Genomic DNA, 26736 nt, shown 5'->3' on the forward strand with positions numbered 1-26736 from the left:
CTGCAGTCTACACTGTAAACACCTGCAGAAAGTCATGTTAACCTCTTGCCATTTGCGTGAACATACGGCTATTGCATGTGTGTAAGTCAAGGGTATTTTTCCCTGTATTCCTCTAAGGCTCTTAAATTGAATTCTTAAACCCATTCGATGCCTCGGTTCTACAAGAGTAAAATGAATATCTCTGGCTTACGGACAAAACTTTGGGAAACACTGGTTGACATTTCCCATGATTTTCTAATCGATTAACTAATCGATTCATTTAGAAAATAACTGACGGATTTAATCAACAAAGAAAATAATCGTTAGATGCAGCAGTGATAATATCATGATATCTGCTGTGGTGTTCCTGGTTTCTTCTGCTGTGAAAATGTTGTTTAGTTTCTCACCAGCTAGCTAAAAGTATTTTTGCTGGTAGCAGCCCTGTCAAAGATAAACACTGGTGCGGTTTAGTTGGCTTATATAACAGTAATCCTGAAAATCTTGAATCAACAGAGGTGTGAATGTGATCAAATATTGTTTCAGGCAGAAGGATCAAATTCACTTTGCTAGCACAGGGGCTGCTGCTCCTGGTTGGAAATGCCATGTGATGGGTACTGAATGTTTCCCTGCTGTTCAGACAAGATGCTCTGCGTCAGCACCGTTTTTTTGGACTGAAAGGTGCTAATTAAAAATGCAAATGAGGCTTGTTAAAAAGTGCTGGATGGGGATTGTCAGCAGTACGTGTGTTCCATGTGAGAGAGAGAGAGAGAGAGAGAGAGGCCTGCACTGCTTTGTTGTGAACCTGGCGCCACATTAAATGCAGATGATCCAGAGGAATGTTACATATGGTTCTGGCTGCTGGATCACTGGAACAGGTTTCTTTGTAGGAGCTGCATACCAGAGGGAGGTAAGGCCTGATAACCAGGACCACATGCCTGCAGAGGGCCTCTCTGAGCCGCCATCGCTGAGGCTGCAGATATGAGATACATGTGTCCTGTCACATGGAGAAGAGATGTGTGTCCATACACAAACACACACGAGAGCACACATTATCTCTGTAAGTAAATTTAAAGGGATAGTTAAGATTATCTGAAGTGGGGTTGTATGAGGTATTTATCGATAGTTAGTTAGTTAACTTGTCAGCTTGGGTGTCTATGTACTCCTCAAGGAAGCATTCTTGGCCCAATTGTTTTCATCAAAAATGCTCCAATGTGGAAACATCATTAACCACCACCATGCAATTGAAAATTCACTAAATGACCCCAATGCACTGCACACTCTTGTTGCCCGTTTGGTTGACGCTGATTATGTTGTTAAAACTTGCAACAGAAACTTAGGAATGATTTTAGATTCTGATTGAAGACTTTTTGTAGCTCAGAAACATTTTGTACACTTAAACGTACATTGATTTTTTTTTTTAGGTGGACGTTTTTTAAGTGGCCAGAATACTGGGTTTTTTTTTATTTTTTTTTTGCTGACTCTGTCCACAGCAGTTCACTGTTCAACTCCTCTCCACTTCTCCAAACTGGGGTGCGGCAGCCAGAATCTACCGTAGGTAATACACTGACCGCTGCTCACACAACCCCACGTCAAATCATCCGAACTACTCCTTTAAATGGAGCACAGGTCCACGGAAAGAGATGGAAAAAGGACCTCATTATAGAATTTAAAACATCTGATAAAATATTTCACATCCAAGATCCTTCGTGGAGTTTCCATTATGTGTTCCACAGCGAACACAGAAGAGTTACAGCTTGTTTTGGTTGGGAAACGCTCTGAGACCTGGGGAGACCGTTAACAGCCCTGCAGTTCCGAACAGAAGTTGAACCGAGCTTCTTTTTAAAAAACTTTATGTCCAGATATCTTGATACCAGCCAAGAGGCCCAAATGGATGCCGTATATCACAACGGGCCTGACATGGCAATTGCTTGTCTCATGCTTGATAAATGGGGCCCGTGAGGAACGGCACATTTTTGGGATGCTCAGTCTTTACAGAAGTCTAACTGACAGCTCTGCAGTAAATCCACTGACCAAACTGGATCCCTCATGCTCTTTATTTCTCCCAGTCTGCCTCCTTATGAGCACAGGCCCCCCAGCAGAATATGAAAGTTAGTTTTATATGAGTCACTGAAACATCTAATGGTTAGTTTCTGCATAGCCACATCTGGTCCTCATATTGTGATGGTAAGAATAGATTCAGCGAGCATGAATGGACATATTCTGTTTCAAATGATGGACTAAGAATTGGGGAGAAGTTGCAGAGGACCGATTGTACTGCTTGATGTTTGTTTATGCTTAGACTACCAAATAGTCGACCCCTTTGCTTTTCTTTTTTTTCCCCCCATGCAACATCTCAGCAGGTGCTGTCACAATCTTCCTGTTAGCGTACTGCTTGTGTACATATTTCATACACAAGCCCTCACTTCTCGTAAACAGCCTCAGACGGTTCCAGCCCAAAACAAAATAAGCCTGCTGATGCATAACAGCCAATCCATCTGGAATACAACTCTTAGCTACATCCACGAGAGCTGCACTCAGTGGTAGAGCCATTTGATTTGTGTTTTTTATTTCTTTCAAATAGCAATTTTCATGTTTCACAGAAATACAGTTGGAGGTTTCACTCGTTGTTACGCAGCTGGATGCTTTTCATCTCCTTCGCGTGCTCAATTTCTCATTGAAAATCGCTCTGTGTGTATTTGAGGTGAGTTTGAAATTACATACACTGCACTACTGAATATGAACTACCGCTGCTCCCACTGAAATAAAAAGACTCAAATTATGAGCGTGTCATTATTGATTTGGTTTCATTTTTTGCTAATTCATTTACGTCCTCGCTCTGCAGACGCGTCCTGGACTTATTTGGAGGAACAGCAGACGGTCTCTGCATGGGTTCACTTCTATCAAATAAACATACAATTACTCGCCAAGATTAAAAGACTCATTTTGTCGACATGAACAATCTCTGATTCACACTATTAGGAGGCAGACACCTGATACACAAAGCAGATCCTAACACTGGCTTTCAAATGAGGTTTGATGAATGTGGTTCTCAAGTTTGTGGACCCGAGCTGCACAGACAAACGTTGAGCAGCGTGTGGTGTAAGTGTGACTAAAAAGCTCAAGGTGACAAAACATGAATCAAAAACCATACTGGAGAAAGTGTGGAGTAGATGTAGACCACTCATATATAGTTTAGGAAGCTTTGGAAAATGGTAGGCCATGCAAAGTTTTAATTTCTAGTCAAAATGTTGTAAATAGTAAAGCTAGTAAAAAGGCTATCACAAGGAATGGGCTAAAGTGGATCCCCCTGGCGAGGAGCAAAAGATACAAAGTCAAGGAAATCTACAAAAAGGAAAAACGGACACATCGTTTGAGATTCCAAGAAACACAGCTGGAAGAAAAGGGGGCTATATTGTTAGCTTCAGATTAACATACAGCAACAACACATGCACACACACACAGTTGGCTTCAAATGAGGCCTAATGTTCACACAGTTTCTCTCGACTGTCTTGCAATATTACATCATTAGTCCAACATCGCCCCAGTCTGTGGGAATGGCTACATTAGCAACATGCTAGTGCCAAATCATACAGGTTAACCAACAAATAAAACACTAAAACAGCATAAAACATGACGAAACTTAAAGCTTTTAGAGTTTTTTACTAATGCTTTTTTTTTTTTTAAACTAAACTTCATTAAACTTTTCATCCAATTAGCGTCTTCTGAGGCTGAGGGCCAATGTATTGATTTGTCCTGGTACTCTGACATGGTGTCAATTAGTTTGGAGCGAGTAATTGTTCAGTAAATAGCCTGTCACTCAGAAATAAAACACTTCAGGTCTGTACATACAGATTAAGAAGGTTTCTCTCCTTGTTAAAGTAACACCAGAAAGGAGGGCCCCTGTAGCTCAGTTGGTAGAGCGAGCGTCCCATGTGTCGAGGCTATCAGTCCTCTGCGGCGGCCGCCAGTTCATCTCCCACCTGCAGCCCATTTTCTCTCTCCTTCCTGTCATATCCTCAGCTGTCCCTATCAAATAATGGCAAAAATGCCCAAAGACTAGGGACAGGATGAAAGCCTGACCAATAAATCAGTCAGCTGATATTACCGGCCTGATATTGGCCCATCACAAGCCAATATCAGGCCGCAACAGAATATTATGCAGTTTGATTTGATTTGTTAACTTTATAGACAGCAATTTAAGTGTATTTGACTCTTTTTCTTAATTCGCGTTTAATATACACACACATTTAGCTATATTTGTGTTTTTTTAAATTTACAGTTATTTTGAAATGATTAAAAATACCAGTTAAACTTTAGTTTTAGTGCCCTGATATCATTTTGAACAATAAAGTTTTATGTTAATCTGTAAAATACTCTACCTGTCACCCTACATAATTTTGTCACAAATGTTTCTTGAGAGATGACTGCAAAACGTGTTTGTTTACAAATGTGTTTACATATGTAATATTATATTATGTCTATTATATTCTGTATAAATTGCTTTTTTTTGTCCATCTAATTGTCCAAATCCCAAAGTTACTAAATTCACAATGATAAAACACTGAGAAAAGCTACAAAACATCACATTTCACAAGCTGGAACCTGAGAATATTTGCTATTTTTGCTTGATAACAGACTTTAGAGATTGATGATCAAAATGCTTTTACATTCCTTCTTAAATCCACCACTCTATAAAGCCACAGGAACAGCAGCTGCATTGTAAATATCTCAAGTTAATGCCACACTGTGCCTCTTCAAACAGTTTTAGGAATAAGCAAATTACACCACCTTCTCTCCAAGTAGCTTCAACAGCATTTTAGGGTGTTTCTTTTTGGCTTTTAACTGATTTCACACAGCGATGATGAAATGCCAAGACACCTTTGGGTTTTGCATCACTTTCACACAAACTCAGCTCCTGAGCTCTCCGGGCGTCTTCTTGAGCAACAGTGCCTCTGTTTGGCAGCAGCGATGTATCAATCTGTACAAAAGTCTGCTCGAGTAAAGTGTGGAGGAAAAGTAGACCATCAGACGAGTCCATGGCAGACAGCCTCTACTGCAGAGACACCATGGCTCTTATTGGAAGTTGGAAGCTTTTTTGGGCTCTCTATCAACTCTCAGAGACACATATTTCTCAAAACAAATAAAGCCAAAACTATCTTCATGGCTGGATACCACCAGCCCAGAGTCTCCTCCTTCCTGCTGTTGTGTCGCTTCTTACCAATAAGTGGCCGGTGGTGGGGTCGGCTGTCATGGCCTCGTTCTGGAAAGTGTTGGCTTGAACCAGCTCCTCCTCCTCCCTCCGGTCCTTCTCTCCTGCGTCGTCATCGTCCAGTTCATCCAGGCTCTGAGAGAGGCAGAGGAGAATGACAGATGAAGACAGGAAAAGAGACAAAAATCATTAGATCAGCCTCGGGTGGAGCAAGAACAGTCACACAGACTACATTTACACATGCACACGAGAAATCAGGTTATGGAGAGAAACCAGATAAAGGCAAGAAGAAGTCAGAGAACAAGTTTATATGCACAAAAACAACCGCTTGATCATTCTGACATGTTTCACTAATCAAAACAAATGGTGTGCTTGCAACCCATTCATAAGCATGTAAGAGCTCTGCAGAACTTGCACATTTGTCAGCAATCAGCCACGATTTGCTGTGCTTTTGTGAAACAGGTCCAAGGTCACTCTAAAACCTGTGTTTACACACAGTTTGTCAGTAATCTAATTTCTTCACTAGGCAGGCTTTATTTTTGAACCTTGGCTGGTTCACTGTAAAGTGCACATTGAAGATATTTACAAACTGACGGTATAGTTAAACTGAGCTCTGCAGCGAGAACAGATTTTCCCTGCCGTGCCAATGTATTGAAAAGAACAATTTTTCATTTTCGTGTCAGTTTCTAGCCTGGCATTGCCAAACCAATTTGCAAATGCGATGTAGTCTGAAATCTCTCACAATATACTTTTTGAAACCCGAATCTCCCAAGGCAGACAAGTGGCTGGAAACAGTAAAGGATACACAGTATATAGTATGGAATAACATATAGTGGTGGACGATGGGATTATTTTAAATTAAGTAAAAGCAATCAAATGACTATATATTTTATGAATATGAATGCATTAATCATGCTTTGAGAAGATGATTTAATGAAACTGTAACAGAAAACCACAAATTGTCCCTGTTTGTTATAGTTTCTTGCACTTATTAGAGACATCATGATTTAATCTGATCCTTTGTTAAAGAACAAAAAACAATAAAAGACTACACCACTGAAAAATTACATAAACTGTTGTGACTCGCCTGAAGAGATCCAGGATGGATGGAAATCTATGTGAACGTGAGGGGGTCAGATGTATCTTCCACAGCAAATAAAACATGAGGTCATAGATTAGTCTGGTTCCCAGGCTTTCAGTTTCAGTTTTAGTTTTGATTTTATTATTTTGGATACAAAGATGCACGACCATGAGAATTGATGTTCCCTTTAATCACACCACAAGTTTGCCTCAGCTCTCATCTCCCAGTTGGAAATTCTGTCATGCACATGGGCTCTAATCCTTTGAGAAGCTCATTAGTTACCCCTAAATATGGCCAAAAAAAATCATCTCTCGCCAACAGAAGCCTTGCTGTGCTAATCAGCCGTCCTCTGATTTTAAGAAATCTTTTTTCTTGTTTGCCTGAAGTAAGTAAATCAGGTCCCTGCAGAAAGATGACAGTCACTCAGTCACTTCAGGCCACGTTAATGCACTGACAGATGCATGGTGACAGGCCAGGTCATTCCCACCATAACAGCGACGCTGACCTCTGGCTGAACACATTCAGGGTCTCCTCTTAATCCTCTTAGGACATGATCACATTCACTTCCAGGAATCCCTGAGGAGTTGCAGCTCAAACGCTACCAAACACTAGATGGACTCTACTCGGGCAACAGGAAGACGGTCTGCTCAAGGGCCTTTCACCTCCTGGGGACAGTCAGAGGGGATTTTTGACCAGTGGAATGTCCCTCAAAAACACAATGAAAGACAAGTACAAACATACAGAGAGCAAACATCCCTTTTGACAGAAGAGTGGGGAGTTTACTTTCATTATTTAAGCAGAGATTGTGCACATGGCCTGGGAAAACCTCCAGCTCTACTCCTTGCAATCTTAGTTCCATCATGAAATATGTGCACAGCCTCTGCTTCCTATTTTCATTATCTTACGGTGATCTATGTTGCGGAGTTACTGGGTTCATCTGTCGGGAGCGGCGAAGATGCATTGCGTAAACAGAGCCCGACATTAGGATGGATGGTTGGATCGTGACGAGAGACAGAGTTCGGGAGCCAAACTCCCAGAGGGTCACAATGCAAACCAGTCTTTCCTGTTTCACGCTGCAGGCCGAACAAAAGGTGCCCGCTCAACAGGCTCTTTAGTGGTAAAAATAGCCTTACAAGGTTAACAAGGAATGCAGTCATTTGCAAGGCCTTTCCTGCCAAACGGTTTATCAGCTGTCCATGGGGAAAACGCCAGGCCCTTTTTCTTTTTGACTCTCGCTCAGCGTCTACTGCCAGCACTCTCCTCCTCCTCCAGTGCTTACCAGTCCTCTCTCATCTCTAACAGACATGTGCACAAAGGATAAACACAAAAACAGGAACAAGCTCTGCAATAAATACCACTTTCTTTATGTCAGAGAGGTTGTGATTTCCATAGTTTGTGGTGTTCTTCCATTGGATTGCACCATTTTGTACTTTAATTATATCCATCGATGCGCGTACCCACACAAGCCTTTATGGTTGCCAACATTTCAAGATTAAGACCAACATGTGGGAAATAAAGGGCAGAGGTTTTGGAGCTAAGAAAAATGAAATTAAACAGAAGTTCGTCTGTGTCAACATAGTGAATTGTGCAGTGACTAACCACTCTGCTATGCACAAAGTTGCCTGAAATGTGGAATCGGGAATCTCAAAGTTTATTTTGGATCGAGATGCAGCCCGTTTTTGCCCTCCAGTATTCCAAATTGCTCTGCATTTCTTCTATTCCAAATAAAGGGAAAAGGGGGATCTGCACGCAGCCATATAAGGGATGTTTTTGCTCCTGACATCATCAAAATGAGCCTGTGTATTTTCCTAGCCAATTTCTTACCTTGGACCATGGAAACAAGTGTGGAAGGATGATTTAGTGATGCTTCGACTGATGTTTTGACTTGTGTTTTGAGCTATGCGTTCACAGTGCAAATGGTCCAAAACTAAGTTACTAAAAATAGGATTTTTTTTTTTAGCACAAATAGTGGCAAAGATACAAAGCCCCATTCTTTAATATCAGTTAGTTGTTAAGATTTTGTTCTTTTAATAGATCATTCTCCTTGTTTTTGTAAATGAAAGTACAGTTTGTACTGACTGCACATATTAGCTCACACATTATTTGCATATTCTGACCGCAGACATTATTTTAGTGAAGCTGGGGAACTTTACCTTAGCCCGACACCCATTATCCTTGTTTGACTGTTGACACATCCTTCTTCTCCTCAAAGTGTTTTTAAATGCATTTAGTCACAGTGACTCTCAGAAACATTACAGTCTTGGGCTCGAGGTATCAAACTAGCTCTTTGAATTCCTCCCTGTCTGCCACACTGATTGGCAGCATATTGGTCTCAATCATTTGGCCCACCAACTGGGTGATGGTGTCAAACTGGCACGCATCACGATTTATCCCCCCAGCTAGCAGGGACGTGATCTTTGGCTGCTGGCCATCCTCAGGCATGGCAGACGGATGCTTGTTCTTAATGTGGTACAGCAAACTACTACAAAACTGAACACTAGCATCACACAGTTTACATTTGACTTTGCTTCATTTCTGGAGGAAATGCTCTCACACCAAGCTTATTTTTTCAGCTAGCAAAGCTGTGAGCAGAGTGTAGCCTATAGACTGACGTGTAATCGATCAATAATTCTTGGTGATTAAATGACTAAAGGTTAACATCCTCTAATTGAAACAGGAGTATATTTACTATTTATGGGAATCTTTTGCACCAGTAACGCTGAGATCTCAGAGCTCACCCTGATCACACTTGCAGCTAAGCATCACATCTGCGCCGCCCCAAATGGTCATTTAAAAAGTCTGCTCTCAGTTTTAACTTCAGTTGTTTTTACTTGAATTCATGCTCCCTAATGAGCCATAATCTAAGCAAATGCTGTAAAATGCAGCCAAAAGTTGATATGCATAACTTGATAAACATTGCTTCCTATGATGTTAAGTCAAAGAGATAAAAAGTGTGAGCTGAAAAGAAGCAGCCAGATTTCCAGAATCCTCTCTGCTTCCTGTTTACAGCAGGGCCAAGTGTCAGGGCCCCACGAGAGTGTTTACGTTAGTAGAACACATATCCTGGTCTGCTCCAGCCTCAGTACCCGTGTCCGTCACTCTGCACATGAAGAATTAAAGACGCTACATCTGGAGCAGAGCTTCACGCTCTATTGGAATGCCTGTTGTGGTTGGAAACTCTCTCTTTGTGGAGAAAAATGATCAGCCATCTATTCTAAACCTCTGCCCCATGACTTCAAATATCTGAATGCATCTGATTCTTTGTCTGCACAACAGCAGGCAGTGTACTTTACTTCCCCTCCTCTGGCGTTTGACTTTTCAGTGACTGTCAAAGTGATGCCGTCTCATGATTAATTTGAGTGAACTGAGGACACTGTGTGGCTGCTGACCTCCAGCATTGGACAGAGAATATAAAAGAAAGAAATGAGAGAAATGTTCAGCCGCAAGTACACTCAGGGGACGGACAAAGCTGGATTCTAGTACTGGAGAATTCTGCAGATCTTGCCATGTACGTGCAATCCCGAGAAGGAGCAACTGGCAGACATATGAAATGATGCTCTAACAGACGCATTAAGTAAGAGGTGAACTTTTTTTTGACAAGGTAGTCAAAATAGAAGTAATAAAAGTTCTTGATAGCAATAAGGGGGTTCATTTTGCAAGCAGAGGTCAATTTTGAATAAAACTTAAACCTCTTAAATACATTTTAATCAGCTAGAGGTGATAATTAAACCCTTCCTGGGTTTTCTGCGTCTTTGCTCATTATTTTTATATCATCTCTTTGACTTCCAACATGTGCAAATAAACAAAAACTCAACCTGCTGCGCAGTCTCGCTCTTATCACATGCCAGGTGTGCTTAAATAAGACGACTGTTAAACACAAGATGATGTTTCAAAATGACTCCACAAAGAACTGTTCAGCAGCGCTGACACAATGGAGGCAGTTATTGCTACTGTGGAATCCATGGAAACTGCTAGTGCAGCAAAACAAACACATACAGTGAGATTACCATTAGATCTCTAAACAGCAATCAAAAGATGTATTGTATAATCCATGAGTACATATTTAACACATATAAATAATATTTATATGTCGGGTTCATAACTAAATAAGAAGTTTCAAATTTCATGTGTTCATGTGTGTCATGTGTTAGTTAATACTAAAACATAATTACTTTTGTTTTAATAAAGAAGTCAGGCAATTATTTGTCTTTTTTAATAATTCTGTAAGAAATTGGGATCTGATTTTATGCTGCACACAGCATGAGTCTGAACAGCAGGGCACAGTGAAAATAGTTGACGGTGTGCAGCCTGCAGCTCCTCATCTAACAGCTCAATGTGGCTGCTCCTGACTGTTCCAATATTCCCTGCAATATTTCAAACCGGTCTGTTCATTAACTTGCCTAAAATTACTGTTATCTTGTTTTGGAGACACATTTTTGCATGAACGATTGCATGAGAAGTGTGAGAAGCTCACTGACAAACACTTTGCATTTGCTTTATAATACAAGTTAGGGGTGTAAGAAAATATCAGTACACTTGAGTATCACAATTTTTTTTTTGTAATGCCATATCGATTCTCCAAAACACTGTATTGTGATATTATGATACATGCAAAGATTAATAGCACTGCTAGTTTCTCTGTTCTGATTACATACAAAAGTAAACTTTTCTATCTCAGATTTTTTGCATATGGTGGCATGTTCTTTATGCTATGAAAAAACAGCAAGATCGTCGTAACCCCTCATGATATGAATCTTATCACCAGACTCTTGCCAATAAACAGCCCTAGATAAGAGTACATATAAGGCTGTTAAAAGCTATCAATATTTCTGTGAATTTGGTTTATTGTGTAGCCCGAACACAAATACTCCCTAGTTCAGATCCAATATGGACATACATACTGCCTTGTCACCCTGCCAGTGCCCCGTCCACTTAGTCCTCAGATTTATCTCTAAACAAGCAAAAGGGCACCTCCGCCGGAGGCACACTCTTATACAACAGGCTTAATGACCTGTGTGTATTAATCACCTGCCACTCGTCGCAGCACAGTGACTTCATTAAGATGATCTATTAGAGAAGAGGGACGCTGGCACACTGATGTCCAGTGTCTTTTAATCAGGACTGCCAGTCAGCTCAGACAACAGTACGGACAGGAAGAGCGCTGCGCTCAGGTATGGCAGAGATCAAAGTGAGGACATCCACCCCAGAGCTGCTGGCTGATTAATGTGACACCACAGACTGCCAAGGTCAGTGTTAGGTCCAGGAGAGGAACGCCAACTCTGAGCAGGAGTGAGACATCATTTGACAGCCGCAAAAAGGTGTGACTGGACCTTTGCTGATCTGTGCCAAAAATATCACATTTACTCCATTAAAGAAAACTTTTATTTCCTGTCACCTGCTATGACCCTTTTTTTTAAAATATGATCAAAATATAATCAAGAGTTTCTGGTAAGTTTGGAGTGGAAGGTGCTCAATACCAACCCCCATTTTAAGCTTGATTAGGTTATACAGACCAAAACAGAACCAAGGAAGAAGAGCAACGTAAAGAAGAAGAACATAAAATGCACTAAACATATTAAAAACACCATTTCCCAGCAAAAACTAAAGCTGGGTTTTCTCAAGCTTTACCACCATTCCTTTCATGATTTATCACCAATTGACAGTCCTGGTCTGCTTTCCAAAATCTGATGCCTTTTCATTTGATTTAAGTCCCAAAATTACACAACAGGGTTTTTTGTGAGAGGGTTGTCTGGGGACAAAGTCGAGTCAAACAGCGTACAAGACATTCTCAAGAATCAAAGCTTTTATTGGCCACAAAGCCCCGGGTTGCTTTCTTTAAAATCGTGTGTTTATCAAGCAAAAGCCTCGCACTTTTTTGGCTTTGAACTTGGAAGTCTGCTTGACCCTCATTTTCACTCCAAGTGAGACTATAATATTTTAATCAGCACTCAGCCAGACCTCAGAATGAGTTCTTTTCACGCAGGGGGTCCAGTGAAAAAAAAAGAGAAGAAGAAGAAATTTCAACAACAAACAACAGGGGTCCGGCTGTAGTTGTTGACCCAGAGATAGCAGCATCAGCATTCCTCTGGATGTGGCAGACGGCGCTGAGGCCTGAGGGCAGGCCAGTCGGACTCAGCGGGGCTGGGCAGAGATCTCTGACTGTCTGAAAAAGCTTTAATACATCTGTGGGAAACAGCCCTTGGCGCACTTCGAGTTTGCCAAACTTGTTCTCTGGTCTATAACCTCCACAGTAGGTTGGAATGGAACAGCAGTTTCGACCGGGCTTGTAAAGAGTCTGGCTGTGGGTGTGTGTGAGTGTGTTGGTGTGTGTGTGTATGTGTGCGCGCAAGGTTGAGAGGACAGAGGAGTATTTACAGCTTTGGGGAGGTTCGCTCTGTATAAATGGGAATTTACACTCCAACACCGCAGATCTCCACAGAAAACCACACAGACCCTGGTTAAGCATCTCGGCAAGAAGTCAAACTAGAGCGGACCGATGCATCAGCGGGCCGATATCAGGCTTTCACAGAGATATCAGGGTCTGCGTGCATGCTGGCAGATATGCAAAAAGAGCTGCAAAGCAAAAAACTGCAGCAATAAATGTTCTACAAGCAGAATTTTGTACACCGATCTGAAAATATCAGGATTTCCCACAACATAGTCTTGTACAGCCTAGCTCTAAGTCTTATTACTCTCAAATACTGATATTGTTATTGGCCTCAAAAATCCAGTATCCGTTAAGCTCTAAAACTTTATACTTGCTGCAGGGGGTTAATGGTTTGATGCCTATGGTGTAAGTTTTGATTTATAGTTATAGTCTGTAACAACAGACAGATGCATCGCACACAATCAGGTCATATCGTCCCTTTAAGCTACTACAAAGAGTATTTAACTGGTTATGAAACAGTCTCAGCTGAATAATAACACCTCTATGTGACCTAAATAAGCAAATGAGACCATCAGCGAGACGATTGGCTATTCCTATATAGTAATTTTCTCATGTCACCGGATCAGATTCTTCTTGAAATCAGACGAAACAATTAACTGCATACAGCCAAGGAGGGCCTATGTTTACATTTTTTAAGTCAGAGTGAGTCTTCGTTAGCCAATTAAAAAGAAGCAAGAGAAGATTATGGTTATAGTTATTGTGTTAGAAACACTACGGCTTTCGTCCACAACGGCCTCCACAATTCTACATTCTTTCATTTACTGCAACAATCACAGTGAGCAAAAGGTTTGCAGTGGGGATATCTCTGTTTCATGTCTGTTACCGAAAAGAAGATCACTTGTTCAGCTTCCTTAAAGGGATAGTTCGCACATCTATGGTGCAGCTATGGCCGCTACATGCGTAGTATCAATTACTGTCAGTCATTCTCACAAAGCCTTTAAACTGCTTGCTGTATGGCTAAGAGACTCTTGAACATGGATTACAACACAGCTGTATAAAAGGTCAGTGGAAGACCTTAAACGACTCTATTCCCTGCTTTAAACAGGCTCACTGCAGCCCCACACTGTCCCTCTGACCCTCAGCAGACCATAATAGTCTTACGACTGTGACCCGAACTGACAGGCTTTAAGAGTAATGGCAGTTTACCAAGCTTTTATACACGACAACAGCACTAACTGTACCCAAATGAATAATCATCCAGTGAATCACCAGATCAATCTGAAAACAGCAGTATTTTGCCTGTCAAACCTCACGGTGCAAAAACAATCATTATCAATTCAAACCGGGATCCAGCTGTGAATGAGTCCTAAAGTGCTTATTGAAGACATTAAAATCAAGAGGCAGGTGAAATTAAGAGTTGCAGGTAAGCAAAATTTAATGAGTCGAACGGAAAAAACGAAGGGTTGCGTGACAGGCAGTGTAAAACTGTAAAACATCGCTAATGGATGACATTAACTGAATTTGTTTAATGCCGTGGAATTATTCAAGATCATGGAAAATTGTGTAATTACATGGTTTTGCCTCGGATCTCTGATAAATATTGAGCTGTTAGTTGAATTTATGCAAACAGATTGGTTTTACGTAACAGCGGAGAAAATGCCAAATCTGCTGTGCTTTTCAAATGACTTAAGATCCTGCCTCTCAAGATAAAATCCACCACCTCCATTCCTGCCAGAATCAGAAATTTCAGAACATGTTGTCAAGTGTTACATGTACCTAAATCTTAGTTATGCATGTGCACCCATGACAAAATAAAGAGCATGATAAGGTCGGTCCACTACAGAGTGAGTGCATGTAAGTCAAACACATTTCCTGATGCCTGTTTTTCTTTTCTGCGTTCTATTTCCTCCAGGTATAAACATTTTCATCCCAGAAAACAGGCAATGGTCTACTCGTGCTGCTTTATCTTTTTGTGTATTTTTGTAAGCCTCCTCCTCATAAACAGCGCTGACCTTCTTGTCAATGGAGGAGATGCAGCTCATAGTTAAAGCCCCATTAGGAGGTCAGCTGTTTGTTTTCTCTGATGTTGGAACGGGCAACAAACTGGACAAAATGGAGGCTCAGAATTAGCTTTTTCTTTGAAGTTTTCGCTAGTTTCTGCTACAAATGATCAGTGATCAACCCTGACTACACTGCAAAACAGCATTTTTATGTGAAATTTGATGAATACGGTTGTTTTCTGAAGAGGATCCAGATGCCAGCCATCATGACACGTCCATACTGACACTCATCCTCTTAAAACATGACAGTGAGTAATAAGTGCTTTCTCCCTCAGTTAGGACAAGAGCTTTGGGTCGTCTTGAGAGACGTAAGATAGCTTTAACATCTGTGTGTACCGACCACAGACCAGGACGGCTGTAACTCAAGACAGATAGAGACGGCGGGGGCAGGCTGGTGGTGACGGCTGCTAGAGCGTTTATCCCGGCAGCCTCTCCTGAGTCCTGTGTAGTAATGAATCCTGTTCCTGCAAAACCAGCAGTAATAACGGGGTGCCTGCTGTGTGCCGCGCAGAGGCCGCGGGGGGAAGTGGTCCTGTGTTTTGTCTAACCCCTAATCTTGTTTTTCACCCCGGTGCTGGCATGTGCACTTCTTCTTCCTTCCTGTCCTGGTGTTTCTTGCACAGAGCGGCACAAAAAGCATAAACTCACCAGTCCAAACAAGCCACTGCACAGCTGTGATGTGCCAACACTTTTACTATACATATGTTCCTAGCGGCACTTGTGGCGGAACAAAACCGATAACTAACCCTGTTGTTTTCTATCTTAAGGCCTATCATCCAAACTTAGAAACCAAACACAGCTAAAAATCATACAAAGAGGAAGAAGGCGGATGAAAAGCCACAAAGAGGCAGCATCCAACATCCTGCTGCTTTTGCTCGTCATACTTCAGCCACTATCCTCTTTTGCTCCGCCATGGTCTAGCGTTATAAGTTTTCATTTTAAAAACATCAGACTGTGAGAGAATAAAAAAATACTTTTTGTGGGAAAAAAAGATCAATGTACCTGTTTATTTTGTAGGGCTAACCTGAATATTTTGAAGCCTCTGCCATCGCCAGGGTTCATCTAAGGAGATTCTGAATTTCTGGGCTCATCACTAGAGGACATTTACTGTTAACTAAGGTGCTCAGTGTCTTTCTGCAGCAGGAAACGTCAATTTTTAGGTACACAGGCACATAAAAATGGGATTTAAGTTGAGTTAAACTGACCTGCTCCTTTAAAAAGTGATCAGATATCTGGGAAATCAAATCAAAGCTGACAACGCTGAGCCTTAGTCATCATTTTGAATTCTGCATGAGCACCCACAGAATCACCTGACTGCATGTGCTGTACATCTGACCGTATGCATGTTTGCACTGGTGTAAAAAGATGGATAAGAAGGAGGACGTTTTGTACCTCAGAGTTATAACTGCTTATCTCATGGGCATTTTATCAACAGACTACAATATGACCCCTGAACCGAAGCTGTGGCTGCCAGCCTTAAATTCTCCATAATCTTCCTCCTAGGAATGTCTGGTATCTCCTCCTGTGCTTAGCAGATCCTCGCCCTGGCCCACAGCACGATGCCAAATGGGTTGTTTAACATCTGGTATCCAAGACTATTCTTCTATTTTACCCACAAAGCCTCTTGAGTGTGTTTGCTCTGGTCTACCTTGCAATCTGGCATGGACCTAACTTGTCCATGTGGTGGAGGAGAAACAAGCCCAGCGCTTAGACAGGGAGGTATTGTGTCAGCAGACCCTTCTCACGATGGACACCCCACAAAGAGAAGAGGCGTCTCGGACCATCGGGCTCTCTGCTGATTGGGTTTATCTAACGAGAACGAGACGGTCAGAGAGCCAACTGCCATTCAGTGCTCCCTGCCTTTCTGCTAGGCCATCGTGTTTTTTGGCTGCTGACGCTGGGTTTTCCTGGCCGAGGGCTCGCGCTCATTCAGAGCTCCAACAACTCTGGGACTATTCAGGTTTCATAGACCTATCAAAAGAACCACAGACATGCTGGGCAGGAGTAAAGCCAGGTCCACACAGCATCCAGGAAGCTACGAAAGTGGCAGCAGTAACCACAGTGCAAATGGCTTTCACACTTTGTCGGAGTGCTTGATGGTACTACTGCCCAACAGCCTCCAAAATGTGGAAAGTGACCTAAAGGTAGGTTTTTTTAATCAGCAGATAACCTAGACACTACAAAACAAAGCAAACCACCATCATGTTCATTACACCACATATTCCAATATTCAAAACATTTTTATCAAGAATAGCTTAATATGGGTAATTTGACGAACTCTTTCAAAAGGTTTCTCTATCCCTGTCTCAGACAAAAGCAGGTTTGTACAAAATAGATTTCACTATAAACAAGTGACTCATGTTTGCAAATAAACTCAAACAAAATTAGACAATTTCCAGCCTGCACATTTGCACATTAATATCTTAATAGATAGAATTAAAACAGGCAGAATAATTGCTTCCTGATTTGCTGCATTTGTATTCCAAAGTGAAGTCTTGTGTCCTGGTATAGAGCTCTCTGCTGCTGATTTTCCGCCAGCCGTTGATTACATTTCTGTATCCTTTTCATTTGGGTTCGGCTGTATCAGTTTTGGCGGTCTTGTGGGCTCCTCGGTGATGTTTATGTCTAGGTCACCATTTCAGTTTCGATTAAAGTTATTATGACATTCTCATTTACAAAAGTGGAACGTTGTTTATGGAGAGTAATCAGAATATCTAAATTTTTCTTTCCAACAAGGGCCAACAAGGTTCACCAGACTGGAGGAAATGCTTGATAATGATTCAAAACTGGTTGTCCAGGCAAACGCAAGCCATTTAAAATTCTAGGAATTTTGACTGTCTAGCCATGTTGGGTTCAGGTTCAGTTCCCAATTACTTTTTCTGATATCTGACAGAATAAAGTTGTTGCCCTCCGTTTCCATCTTCAGTCTGATATTGCGACCACCCTGACTGATTTCTGTGGGTGAGGGGGATTCGATTTCTCCTAATCAATCACTAGAGACCGACATATCCACTTCAATCTAATGTAATTTTGCCGATGTGTAGCCATGCCAATGTACTGTTTTCTCAGGGATTTAAGAGAGAAGCAGAGTGAGATGAAAACCAACTATAATGTTGTGCAATATTGAGAGGACATGCCCATTTAGAACAGCCTCGGTAGCAGCACCTGTCTTGTCTATAGTACGGTTGGGTGACTGGGAAAAACATATTGCCAACCGTCAGCAGGTGGGCTGAAGGTGGCCGGTTTGAAAATTTTAACATATCGCCCGACCCTAGTCGATCACAGTTGTTGTTATGACTCCTTCCTTCCTCCACAGCTCAACAATGCTTGACAACAGCTTAACAACACCTTCGGTCCCACCAGGGGCGCTGCCAGAAATCTTGGGCCCCCTGAAAGATTAGATAGATAATACTATTAAAATAATATTCATAGCCCTCAAAGGGCCCCCTGTCGGGCCCAGGCCCTTAGAATCATCCTAACTTTTCCCCACCTGGCGGCGCCCCTGGGTCCCACCCATTACTCCACCACCACCCACCACATTGCTCATTAGATCGATTGCTTATCAACCAAGAAACTGCTCTTTCATGTCATGGTGTGAATGTGTTCATGCAGTTTCATTGGTTTGATTTTATTGGTGAGTAGTAAACTTTTGTTTCTTGCATCATTGCGACTTTTACATCAAGATCCACAACAGAAATAAGCTTTGGATTCTGTATTATATTTGACATCTGATTTGATGTCTTTGTTTACGCAAACTGAACTAATAAATAAATAGTTGAACACGGGCCAGAACACTCTTACGTGTTCCCTGCAGCTGGTGCAAGAATGCTGTGCCTTTGATGAACTAGAATCAGAATCAATAAAAGCTAAACAACCCTATAGTAGATACGGCGCTTGGGTGGAATAATAGAAACTCATGTTCACAGCACAAAATACTATAACTGAGACAGTCTGTACCTGTTGAATGACTGATGAAGACAGCTGTTGAGAGGACAAGAAGTGGTGAATCAGCCTCGCCCTCAGTGTGTGTGTGTGTGCGTGTGTGTGCGTGTGTGTGTGTGTGTGTGTGTGTGTGTGTGTGTGTGTGTGTGTTCTGAGTGACTGCTGGGCAGCTGGAGAGCAGTAGCAGCCTGAGGGCACCTGATGGCAGTGCTTAACCATCCTGTTTCCCGACCGGCACCCGGACAACACACCTGGCAAAAAAAAGGTCTGCGGTTGTGTCACGTCTCCTGGCAAACACAGGTGCTGCCATCATGGAGCCTCGCAGAGACAGATCAAACACCGTCCTGAAGAACAGGTGTGGCTGCATGGTCAGTGGGCACGTGCAGGTACGCCTATAACACTGTATCATGATCTGTTTATTTTTTATTTATTTTGTTGCTTTTTAAAATTTAATATCTTGCTCTTTAATATTGTAACAGTTGTTCTTCCCTTCCAAGTGGTACGATCTGTAAACAGCGTTTTTCTTTAATTAACGAGACACAAACTGCCTTTAGCTGTGCTGTCATTGAGGAGCTGTCCTTCTCTGAAGGCCAAATAACCTGTCTGCCCATTTTCAGAATCACTTCATTCTCTAATTAACATTACATTCAAGTATGCGATTCAAGAGCGTGGCAGACAGTAACAGTAACGTTGCTTAACCATATTTTCTCTGCACCTGTTGTCTCACAATGCTTGAAGAGTAAGCATTTAAATGCTATAGCACAAAACATAAATCGTCATTGAAGGTCTCACCATAAAACTCATAGTCTGCTACTCATTTGTAGAGAGTTTAAGAGTCCACTCAGCTTGATTTTTTATCTAGCTAACTGCCTAAAACTCCTGTTTCTAACTCCTAACCATTTGTATGCAGTTCTTCTCATCCAATAAGGCTGTCAGAGGGTCTGTTCGTTACATCTCCTGACAAATTTATTCAGCTCACAGCAGGCTAAATTCTGAGTTTTCACTTTTGTTCTTATGTCCACGAAACGTCATTTCCAAGCTTGTTTATGTTATTTGTCATTTCCAAGCTTGATATTCAGAGATACAGGAAATGTCTGGCACCAATTTAAAACAAATTTGCTGGTAAAAACATTCCTATAGGAGGCACATACTTGAGCCAGAAGGGAATGCTGCCTCTTTCAAAACAGAGGCTGGACAAATTTAGCATTCAATCAAATACCACACAAAACACACTGTGGTCTGCTAAAGATGCCAGAGCGCTTGGGTATTGTAGTTTGCTCAGAGCCTTGATCCAGTCATTAGTGAAGAATGGCTTGGAAAGCAAAGATTTCCTCCTGAGATTGTTTCCTTCTTGTCGATTTTAAAGGGTCTGGCCTTTCGGAGAGGAATTTCTAAGCCTAAATCACAGCCTAATTAAGGAGATAGTGTCTTGTAGAAGCAAAACAAATACCTCTGGCAAGCAGCACACCCTGCAGCTTCAGAGCAGGTCACAATTCAATTATTTCAGGCGAAGCATCTCGCTAGGCATGGACTGTCTTTTAAAAATCAAATTTAGCAATGGGATTAGGCTGCTTTATTGGAAATAAATTATCTTCTTTGTCTTGTTAGCTGTGGCTCGTTTTGTATTTTCCACAACATGCGTTTCCTTTTTTTTTTTTCAAGAAAAAAAGCTCACTTTTTCCTTTGTTGTCGAAGAACGGATAAGTTTTACAGAGATGCCACAAACACAAGTTGCTTCCACCAGATCTCACAGTAGTCCGCACACACTGTAAAAACTAGTCTGTGAATTGGCAATTTCTTTATAATTGAGACCATCTGGAACACAAGGCCTAGACCCATAGTGAGGTCCCCTGCACTACATAAAAACAGGATCCAGCTGTTCTAATTGTGATTCATAATGTGCCCTCTGTTATTTGTTTATAGGCCTTTTACTGTGGGAGGAAAATACCAGTTTAGACAAAACACGATCAATCACAGCATATGACGTTTCCTTGGATTATTGGAGGTATTTGTCACTATAATGGTACAGTAAGAATGCATACAGCCACATCTTAGGCTGCATGATTATGCCCAAATGTCATGATCATTATGATCGACAGTGAGATCCCGATTATCCATTGATTTTAGCACAGCATGAACAGAGTGCTGACTTCATTAACATGTTGCGCTACAGTCCCGCTAATGTACAAATATGTGCATTTGGTGCTAGTATTTATTCACAGTGCATCTCTTCTCAAGGAAGCACTGCTTTCACTTTAACTTCATACTGCACAGTATCCGAAATACTTCCAGACAACGGATGATCCCTTTTGAGGCACTAGCTCTTTGCCTTCTAATCTGGACATCTGATTTTCATTTTTCCTGTCTGCTGTCTGTTGTTTTACTCTTTCTATTCTGGACTTCAGCTGCAACATGCATGACATTTTGCACAGGCTGCCACTGGTTGTGTTGCTTGATTTGATACGCAGTACATTTTTCTATGAACAGAGCATGCATTTTAAATGTTTTAAATGTCAATATCACTGTTGATAATGTTGAATTTTGGGAAGCCAAAATCGTTATTGATATTGGATAAATTGTGTACAGACTATGCCTAAATCTGAAATCAAATTTATCAAGTCTTTAATCTGTTTTACGAGGCATTCAGCGACAAGTACAAGCGACAAGATGAAATACCAACCAGGACATATCAGAACAACATCTTATCTTTTGTCTTTACAACGGCGAGGTTAAAAATAGAACAATACAGATTTCATTAAAAAGTATTCTGTGTGCTTACAGATATTTGTTTGCTTCCCAAAGCACTGCATTGCAAGATGATGCTGTATTCAGGCTGCTGCTGAGCCAGGTTGAAATATTTTGTCAGAAAAACCTGCATTGCTTTGCAGAAGTCTGCTATGTTGAGCCCCCCACTGTGCGAACGCAGGGATTGCATTGAAATGAATGAAGGTACTGCGTTATTTGCTGCAGCATCTTCACTTTGTTGGTCTGAATATGGGCTCAGTTTATCACCTGATAAGATATGTGCTTTTAGAATTTCCTTACCCACATGCAACAAGCCCACATACAAATATTAAAACCAAAAACTGCATGAAGCCGATGCCAAACCTCAAAATGTGCTTCATATTAAATCACATGAAAAGTGAAGCCAAATTTTAAGTGCCACTTTAGATCAGGCCCTTAGCTCCCATTTGAGCCTCATATTGCTTAACAACCTGCGTGGCTGAACCCATATGTGGAATTCACAGTTGAGCCCAGTTACAGCCCGTGGAAGCAGCTCTTCCAAACAAACAGCGGACTGAGAGTACCATCTACCTACCGCAGAGCACAGCAGGAGAGGGGCCTCTGGGACTACGGTAGCTATGATTGACACGGCTAAGAAAGAACAACAATGAGTGGAAAACACAGGGAATACTTCTATTTAAAGCCTCCGTCTGCCGGGCCTATTCTCCATGCAATACCATTCCCTCTTTTCATTTCGATTCACGATGACTCCTGTTGAGAGAGGAACCATTCCAGATGAAAGAGAGGGAAGCTGGGTGATGGATATATCAAAAAATAAAAGGGGGGTGACACCCTCAGAGTTCCCTATTCATGAATGGCATTACTGGTTCAATAAGACGTTAGAAGGATCCTTTTTTCAGTGTCTGTGTCTGATAGTTGTACACATGTTGTGAGGCCACAAGACAGCCAATATCACGTCAACAACACATTCCCAAACCATTTGGTACAATTTAAGACTAAACTGTTTACACTTGTGCATGTATGTCTTCCCTTTCTAAGCTGAGGCAATTAAAGAGTGTTAAAAAAAACTTTACTAATACACCTTGGTTGTAAAAGTGCGTGTCAACATGAGCTTGAGGCAGCTGCCGTGCGGATAAAGCCTGACTTGATCCAATCAGGAAAGTGGCACAATAGTTTGACCTAGTTCAGCAGAAGTGATGCAACGAGATAAGATATTAATGATCTCTTTACAGAAACTGTTGCAACAGCAAAGCCAACAATGAGTAGGATGTAAATAAAGGACAATAGAGCCTTTAATGAGGGTGCACAAAGGGAGTATAATCCAGTTTAAAGTTACACTGTCTGGAAGCAAATGTGCATCTTTGTGTGCCAGACTAAACAGACCATATAAAGAAAGACGTCATGTAAACACCTTGCAGTGTGCAGATGTGTATCAAATGCAAGTACTTAAAGTGTATATGTTATGTACCTCCTGGGTCTATAGCTTGAGGTTAATGACAAATATTGTGTGAAAACATCAGCAGAAACAAGTTTCCTTTTGTCCTGCAGCACTTACATCACTCAACTACTTCATTTACAAATTCGAGGTATTTGTGCCTCACTTTATTATTTCCATTTTATGGTATTTTACACCTCAATTCCACTGCACTCGAGATGGAAATATTGCACTTTTTTATCACTACATTTATCTGACAGTTCGAGTTACTTTGCTGATAAGGATTTTGCAAACAAATGTTTATCATCTTAACGATCACCCAAAGTATTATTATAGATTGCACTGTTACAGATTAAATGAGCAAACAGTACAAGGTATTTCAAATTAGCTCCACCTCCACCAGTTACAACTTTAAAATGCAAACACAATACTGAATCAATAACCCAATATATGTATAATAATATTTCTAGGGCTGACAACTCACAGAAAAAACAACTTCATTGGGAGCTGCGTTGCATGCTGGTTGTTCTGACACATTCAGAATCATTACTGCTTGTGCGACCAGCATTCAACAGGTGGCAGGCTTCGGCTTAATGAGTACCCGACTTGTACTTTTGATACTTCTAAGCACATTTTGCTGCAGATAAGCCTGTACTTTTACTTAATTTAATAGTCAGTGCTGTGCTTCTTTCTCCACTGCTTTCTCTGTCTTTGAAATTCCTATGAGCTCTTATAAAAATCCTGTTACAAACCCAGCTATGCCCCTGCATGACTAAGAAATTAGGTCTCTCCAAAACAATCTAGCTTAACTAGGTTTATTTCTTAATCCCTTCCCTGATTAAGGAAACAGAGTTTCTCGTTTACATGAAAAAGATAACTGCTGAAAGCCGACAATAACCAGGTTATTTAAGTTCACTGCTAAGTGGAGCCTTATAATAAGATTTGACAGCTCAATGACCAGCACTCAGAGCCACAGGACTTTGGCAGTATTTGAGTTGAAAGTAATCATTTGCAGGAGAAATGCTTCAAAAAGAAATTATGACCAAGGAGAAGAGCAGAGGTTTTTTTTTTTTTTTAAATATGAATCAATATGAAAAATATTAAGAGCCACAGTAGCGATGGCGTGTGTGAGTTCAAGTCCCTAGTTTTGGAGGAAAGGGTAATCGGTATTAAAAAAGGGCCCAGCGGTGAGCTGCGAGCCAGGTTCCAATATCAGAGGAATTTCAATGAACTGCAAGTTGATCCCCAGAGCCACGGCAGTGGGACACTCATCAAGTTTCTGTGGGTTTGCTTTGGCAGGTTCCACCACATTCTCTCCAGAGTCGGTTCTCCTCGCCAGCAGAGATGAGTAGCAGACACTTAGGAAAATAACCTCTTTTCCCCCCCTATGCAGCTGCCGAACATGAAAATTACATCTGGTGGAATGATTAAACTTGTGTGGCCACTGACCACTCCGGCCAAACCAGACGTGCTATCCCATTGCAGATGTTCGTGTGTGCAGAGTACAACACAAAGCACCGCTTCCAGACCAAACCTAGAAGATAACTGTGGTGTTGACTTTGCACTGAGAAGAATGCATGGTGTGAGTTTAATATGACAAGACGGGCCTCCGGTTCCTGAACAGATCCAGTGTTCAATAAGTGAGGAGATATTATCTAAGGCCTCACAATAAACAGACTTAGACACCAGTCTCATTTCACTGGCAGGTACAGTCTTATCTTACTCTGACAGGCACATGTTGTATCAAAACAAGAGACGACAGAGATACTGCACAGATGAAAGCGAGTTACTCTTCGTGTGCATTGGTGGGCTCGCTCTGCATGCTATACCCTCAGGCAGAGGACAAACAAAGGATGTTTTGCCAAGATGGGCATTTAACCAACTCCAGATATAAGCACAAAACAAACATGTTTGCTGCTCCTCTTGTTGTTTTCATGTTCTGTTATTGGTTAGGGAAGATAAAATGGTAGATACAGTGGCCCTGAGGCAGTGAACTCGCCATAAAAATCTCAATTCCAGACTAATCAAGTATGTACATTAATCTAGTCGCTGTGGTGTTCTGTTTTGGGAGGACAGCGTTCCAAAAGGGTTGTTTTTGCATCTCATGTCGTCTGCCTGTAATCTTCTTCATGCTCTCTTAGCAGCTCTCGTCTCTTCTCCCCCTGCGGGCCTCTCATGTATGTATGTAGTCTGTCTTCTTTCCAGGCCTCTGTGGTACAGAGGTGGTTTGTGGTAGAGGTCCTACCAGTGCTTAGTGGCACCTGAAAGTTGCTCTATAGGTTTGCACTTTGTGTAAGTGAATATTATCATTCTGTTTCTCAATACTGTAATTTCACTTTTGTTATTTCTGCCTACTCTGTCGAACATCTGTCGAATGTCTGTCCATATTCTTGAGGTTTCTTTCCTTTTGTTTCATTTTCCCTTTTACATTTCAGGTTTTTGTTAAATTTTCCGTCATCAAATCAAGGATCTCAGTAAAGAAGATGCTGTACGTTGAACTAACTGTAAAGCTGTCTGAAGCAAATTTGTGTTTGTGTTGTTTTGTTGTTGGCAAAAAGTAATGTACAAACATCCAACTGGCCATTTACTTGCTTACTATGCTGTGTCAAAGATGTAATCTTTCTGGAAAGACTCAAGTTTGTTGAATCTTTGAGCTTTAGTTCTTAATCACTAAGTTATTTAAAACTTTCTTACTTAAAATAATTGAAGCTAAGTACAACTAAGTACATTCAATAAAGGATTTCAGTCATTGCTATAATCTCAGTTGCACATGGGAGAAGTTAGCCTTTAGGAATTTCTACCAGAAAGCCCTTTTTGGCCAGAGGCACAGGTTAAGCACAGGACTTCCACTCAGGAGACTGGGGCTTGATTCCAATTCCAGAAGGTTAAAGCCTCAGTTGGTAACTTCTATAAAAATAACTCTCAACAACATATTTGCCGACACTGTCACTATATCCTGACAGTAGGACACGAGACAGGGACTATCTGCAAAAATCAGGTCCCTCTGGCTCCTCCTAGTGCTTCTAATATCATTTACAAGAATCAGAAGTTAACAAGTGTAGCTTGAAGCAAGTGTTAGGAAGTCTTTCTGGCAGAAGGTCCTGAAGGCTCCCATCTTTCACACCAATTCAGTCTGTGATGGATATGTACACACATCTCTGTCTTCAGTTTTTTATAATTTAGTTTATACTCAAGAATGCAAAAAAATATACTATGTGCACTGTGGTGACTTTGGAAAGCTCCTGCCCATTAAAAGTAAATGGGACGAGGTTAAATGTAAATAAGTTTTTGCACACACTTTTAATTTTGTCCAGCAGTCGCTCCTCTTGCATAAACATGTAGTGACCTTAGCATTCGGACAGACATCATAGAGTAAATTTAATTTTGTCGACTCGAAACCTGCTTAGAATATGTGTGTCTGGAACTGGGACACAGAAAAAGCCTCCCGCCCAAAAATAAACATGTGGCGCAGCATTACTGGAAGCTCCTCAACAATGAGTGGGGGGATTTGATAAAGGCAGAAGACGTTGGATGGGGAAGCCTACAGTAAATGTGTGTGTGTGTGTGTGTGTGGCTGCAGCCTGTGATTATGTTATGTAATTTCCACTGGAGGTAACAATGGTTTGCCTCTTACTGCTGCATGCCTGCGGCCCTCTCTCTCGCTCACTCCCTCACTCTCTCTCTCTCTCCCCCTCTCCCTCTCCACACGATTACATCCTTCCCAGCATTAATGGGGTCAGCACTGGCCCTTATCTTTTTGGGGCAGGGGTCTGTTTTCCCATGCAAGGTGACGTTGCACATGCCCTCCTTCCTCATCCCTTAAGGGCATGAACACACTGAGGAAACTACAAGCTACCATCTGCTCTCCTCAAAGCAATCAACACTGCAATTTCAGCT

The 26736-nt window shown here is 41.5% G+C and overlaps 1 protein-coding gene across 2 annotated transcripts in view; it reads right to left on the bottom strand.

The window, feature by feature from the left end:
- pawr (PRKC, apoptosis, WT1, regulator) overlaps window positions 1-26736 on the bottom strand; it is a 79078-nt gene that overhangs the window by 22054 nt on the left and 30288 nt on the right. For both annotated transcript variants that reach the window (XM_084711253.1, XM_084711254.1), the window contains one exon: window positions 5198-5323. In XM_084711253.1, the coding sequence (XP_084567379.1) occupies window positions 5198-5323 (126 nt within the window). The remainder of the gene's footprint in view (window positions 1-5197; window positions 5324-26736) is intronic.

This window comes from Lutjanus erythropterus, chromosome 22 (genome assembly GCF_056507025.1).
Source record: "Lutjanus erythropterus isolate fLutEry1 chromosome 22, fLutEry1.hap2, whole genome shotgun sequence".
NCBI classification, from domain to species: domain Eukaryota; kingdom Metazoa; phylum Chordata; class Actinopteri; order Lutjaniformes; family Lutjanidae; genus Lutjanus; species Lutjanus erythropterus.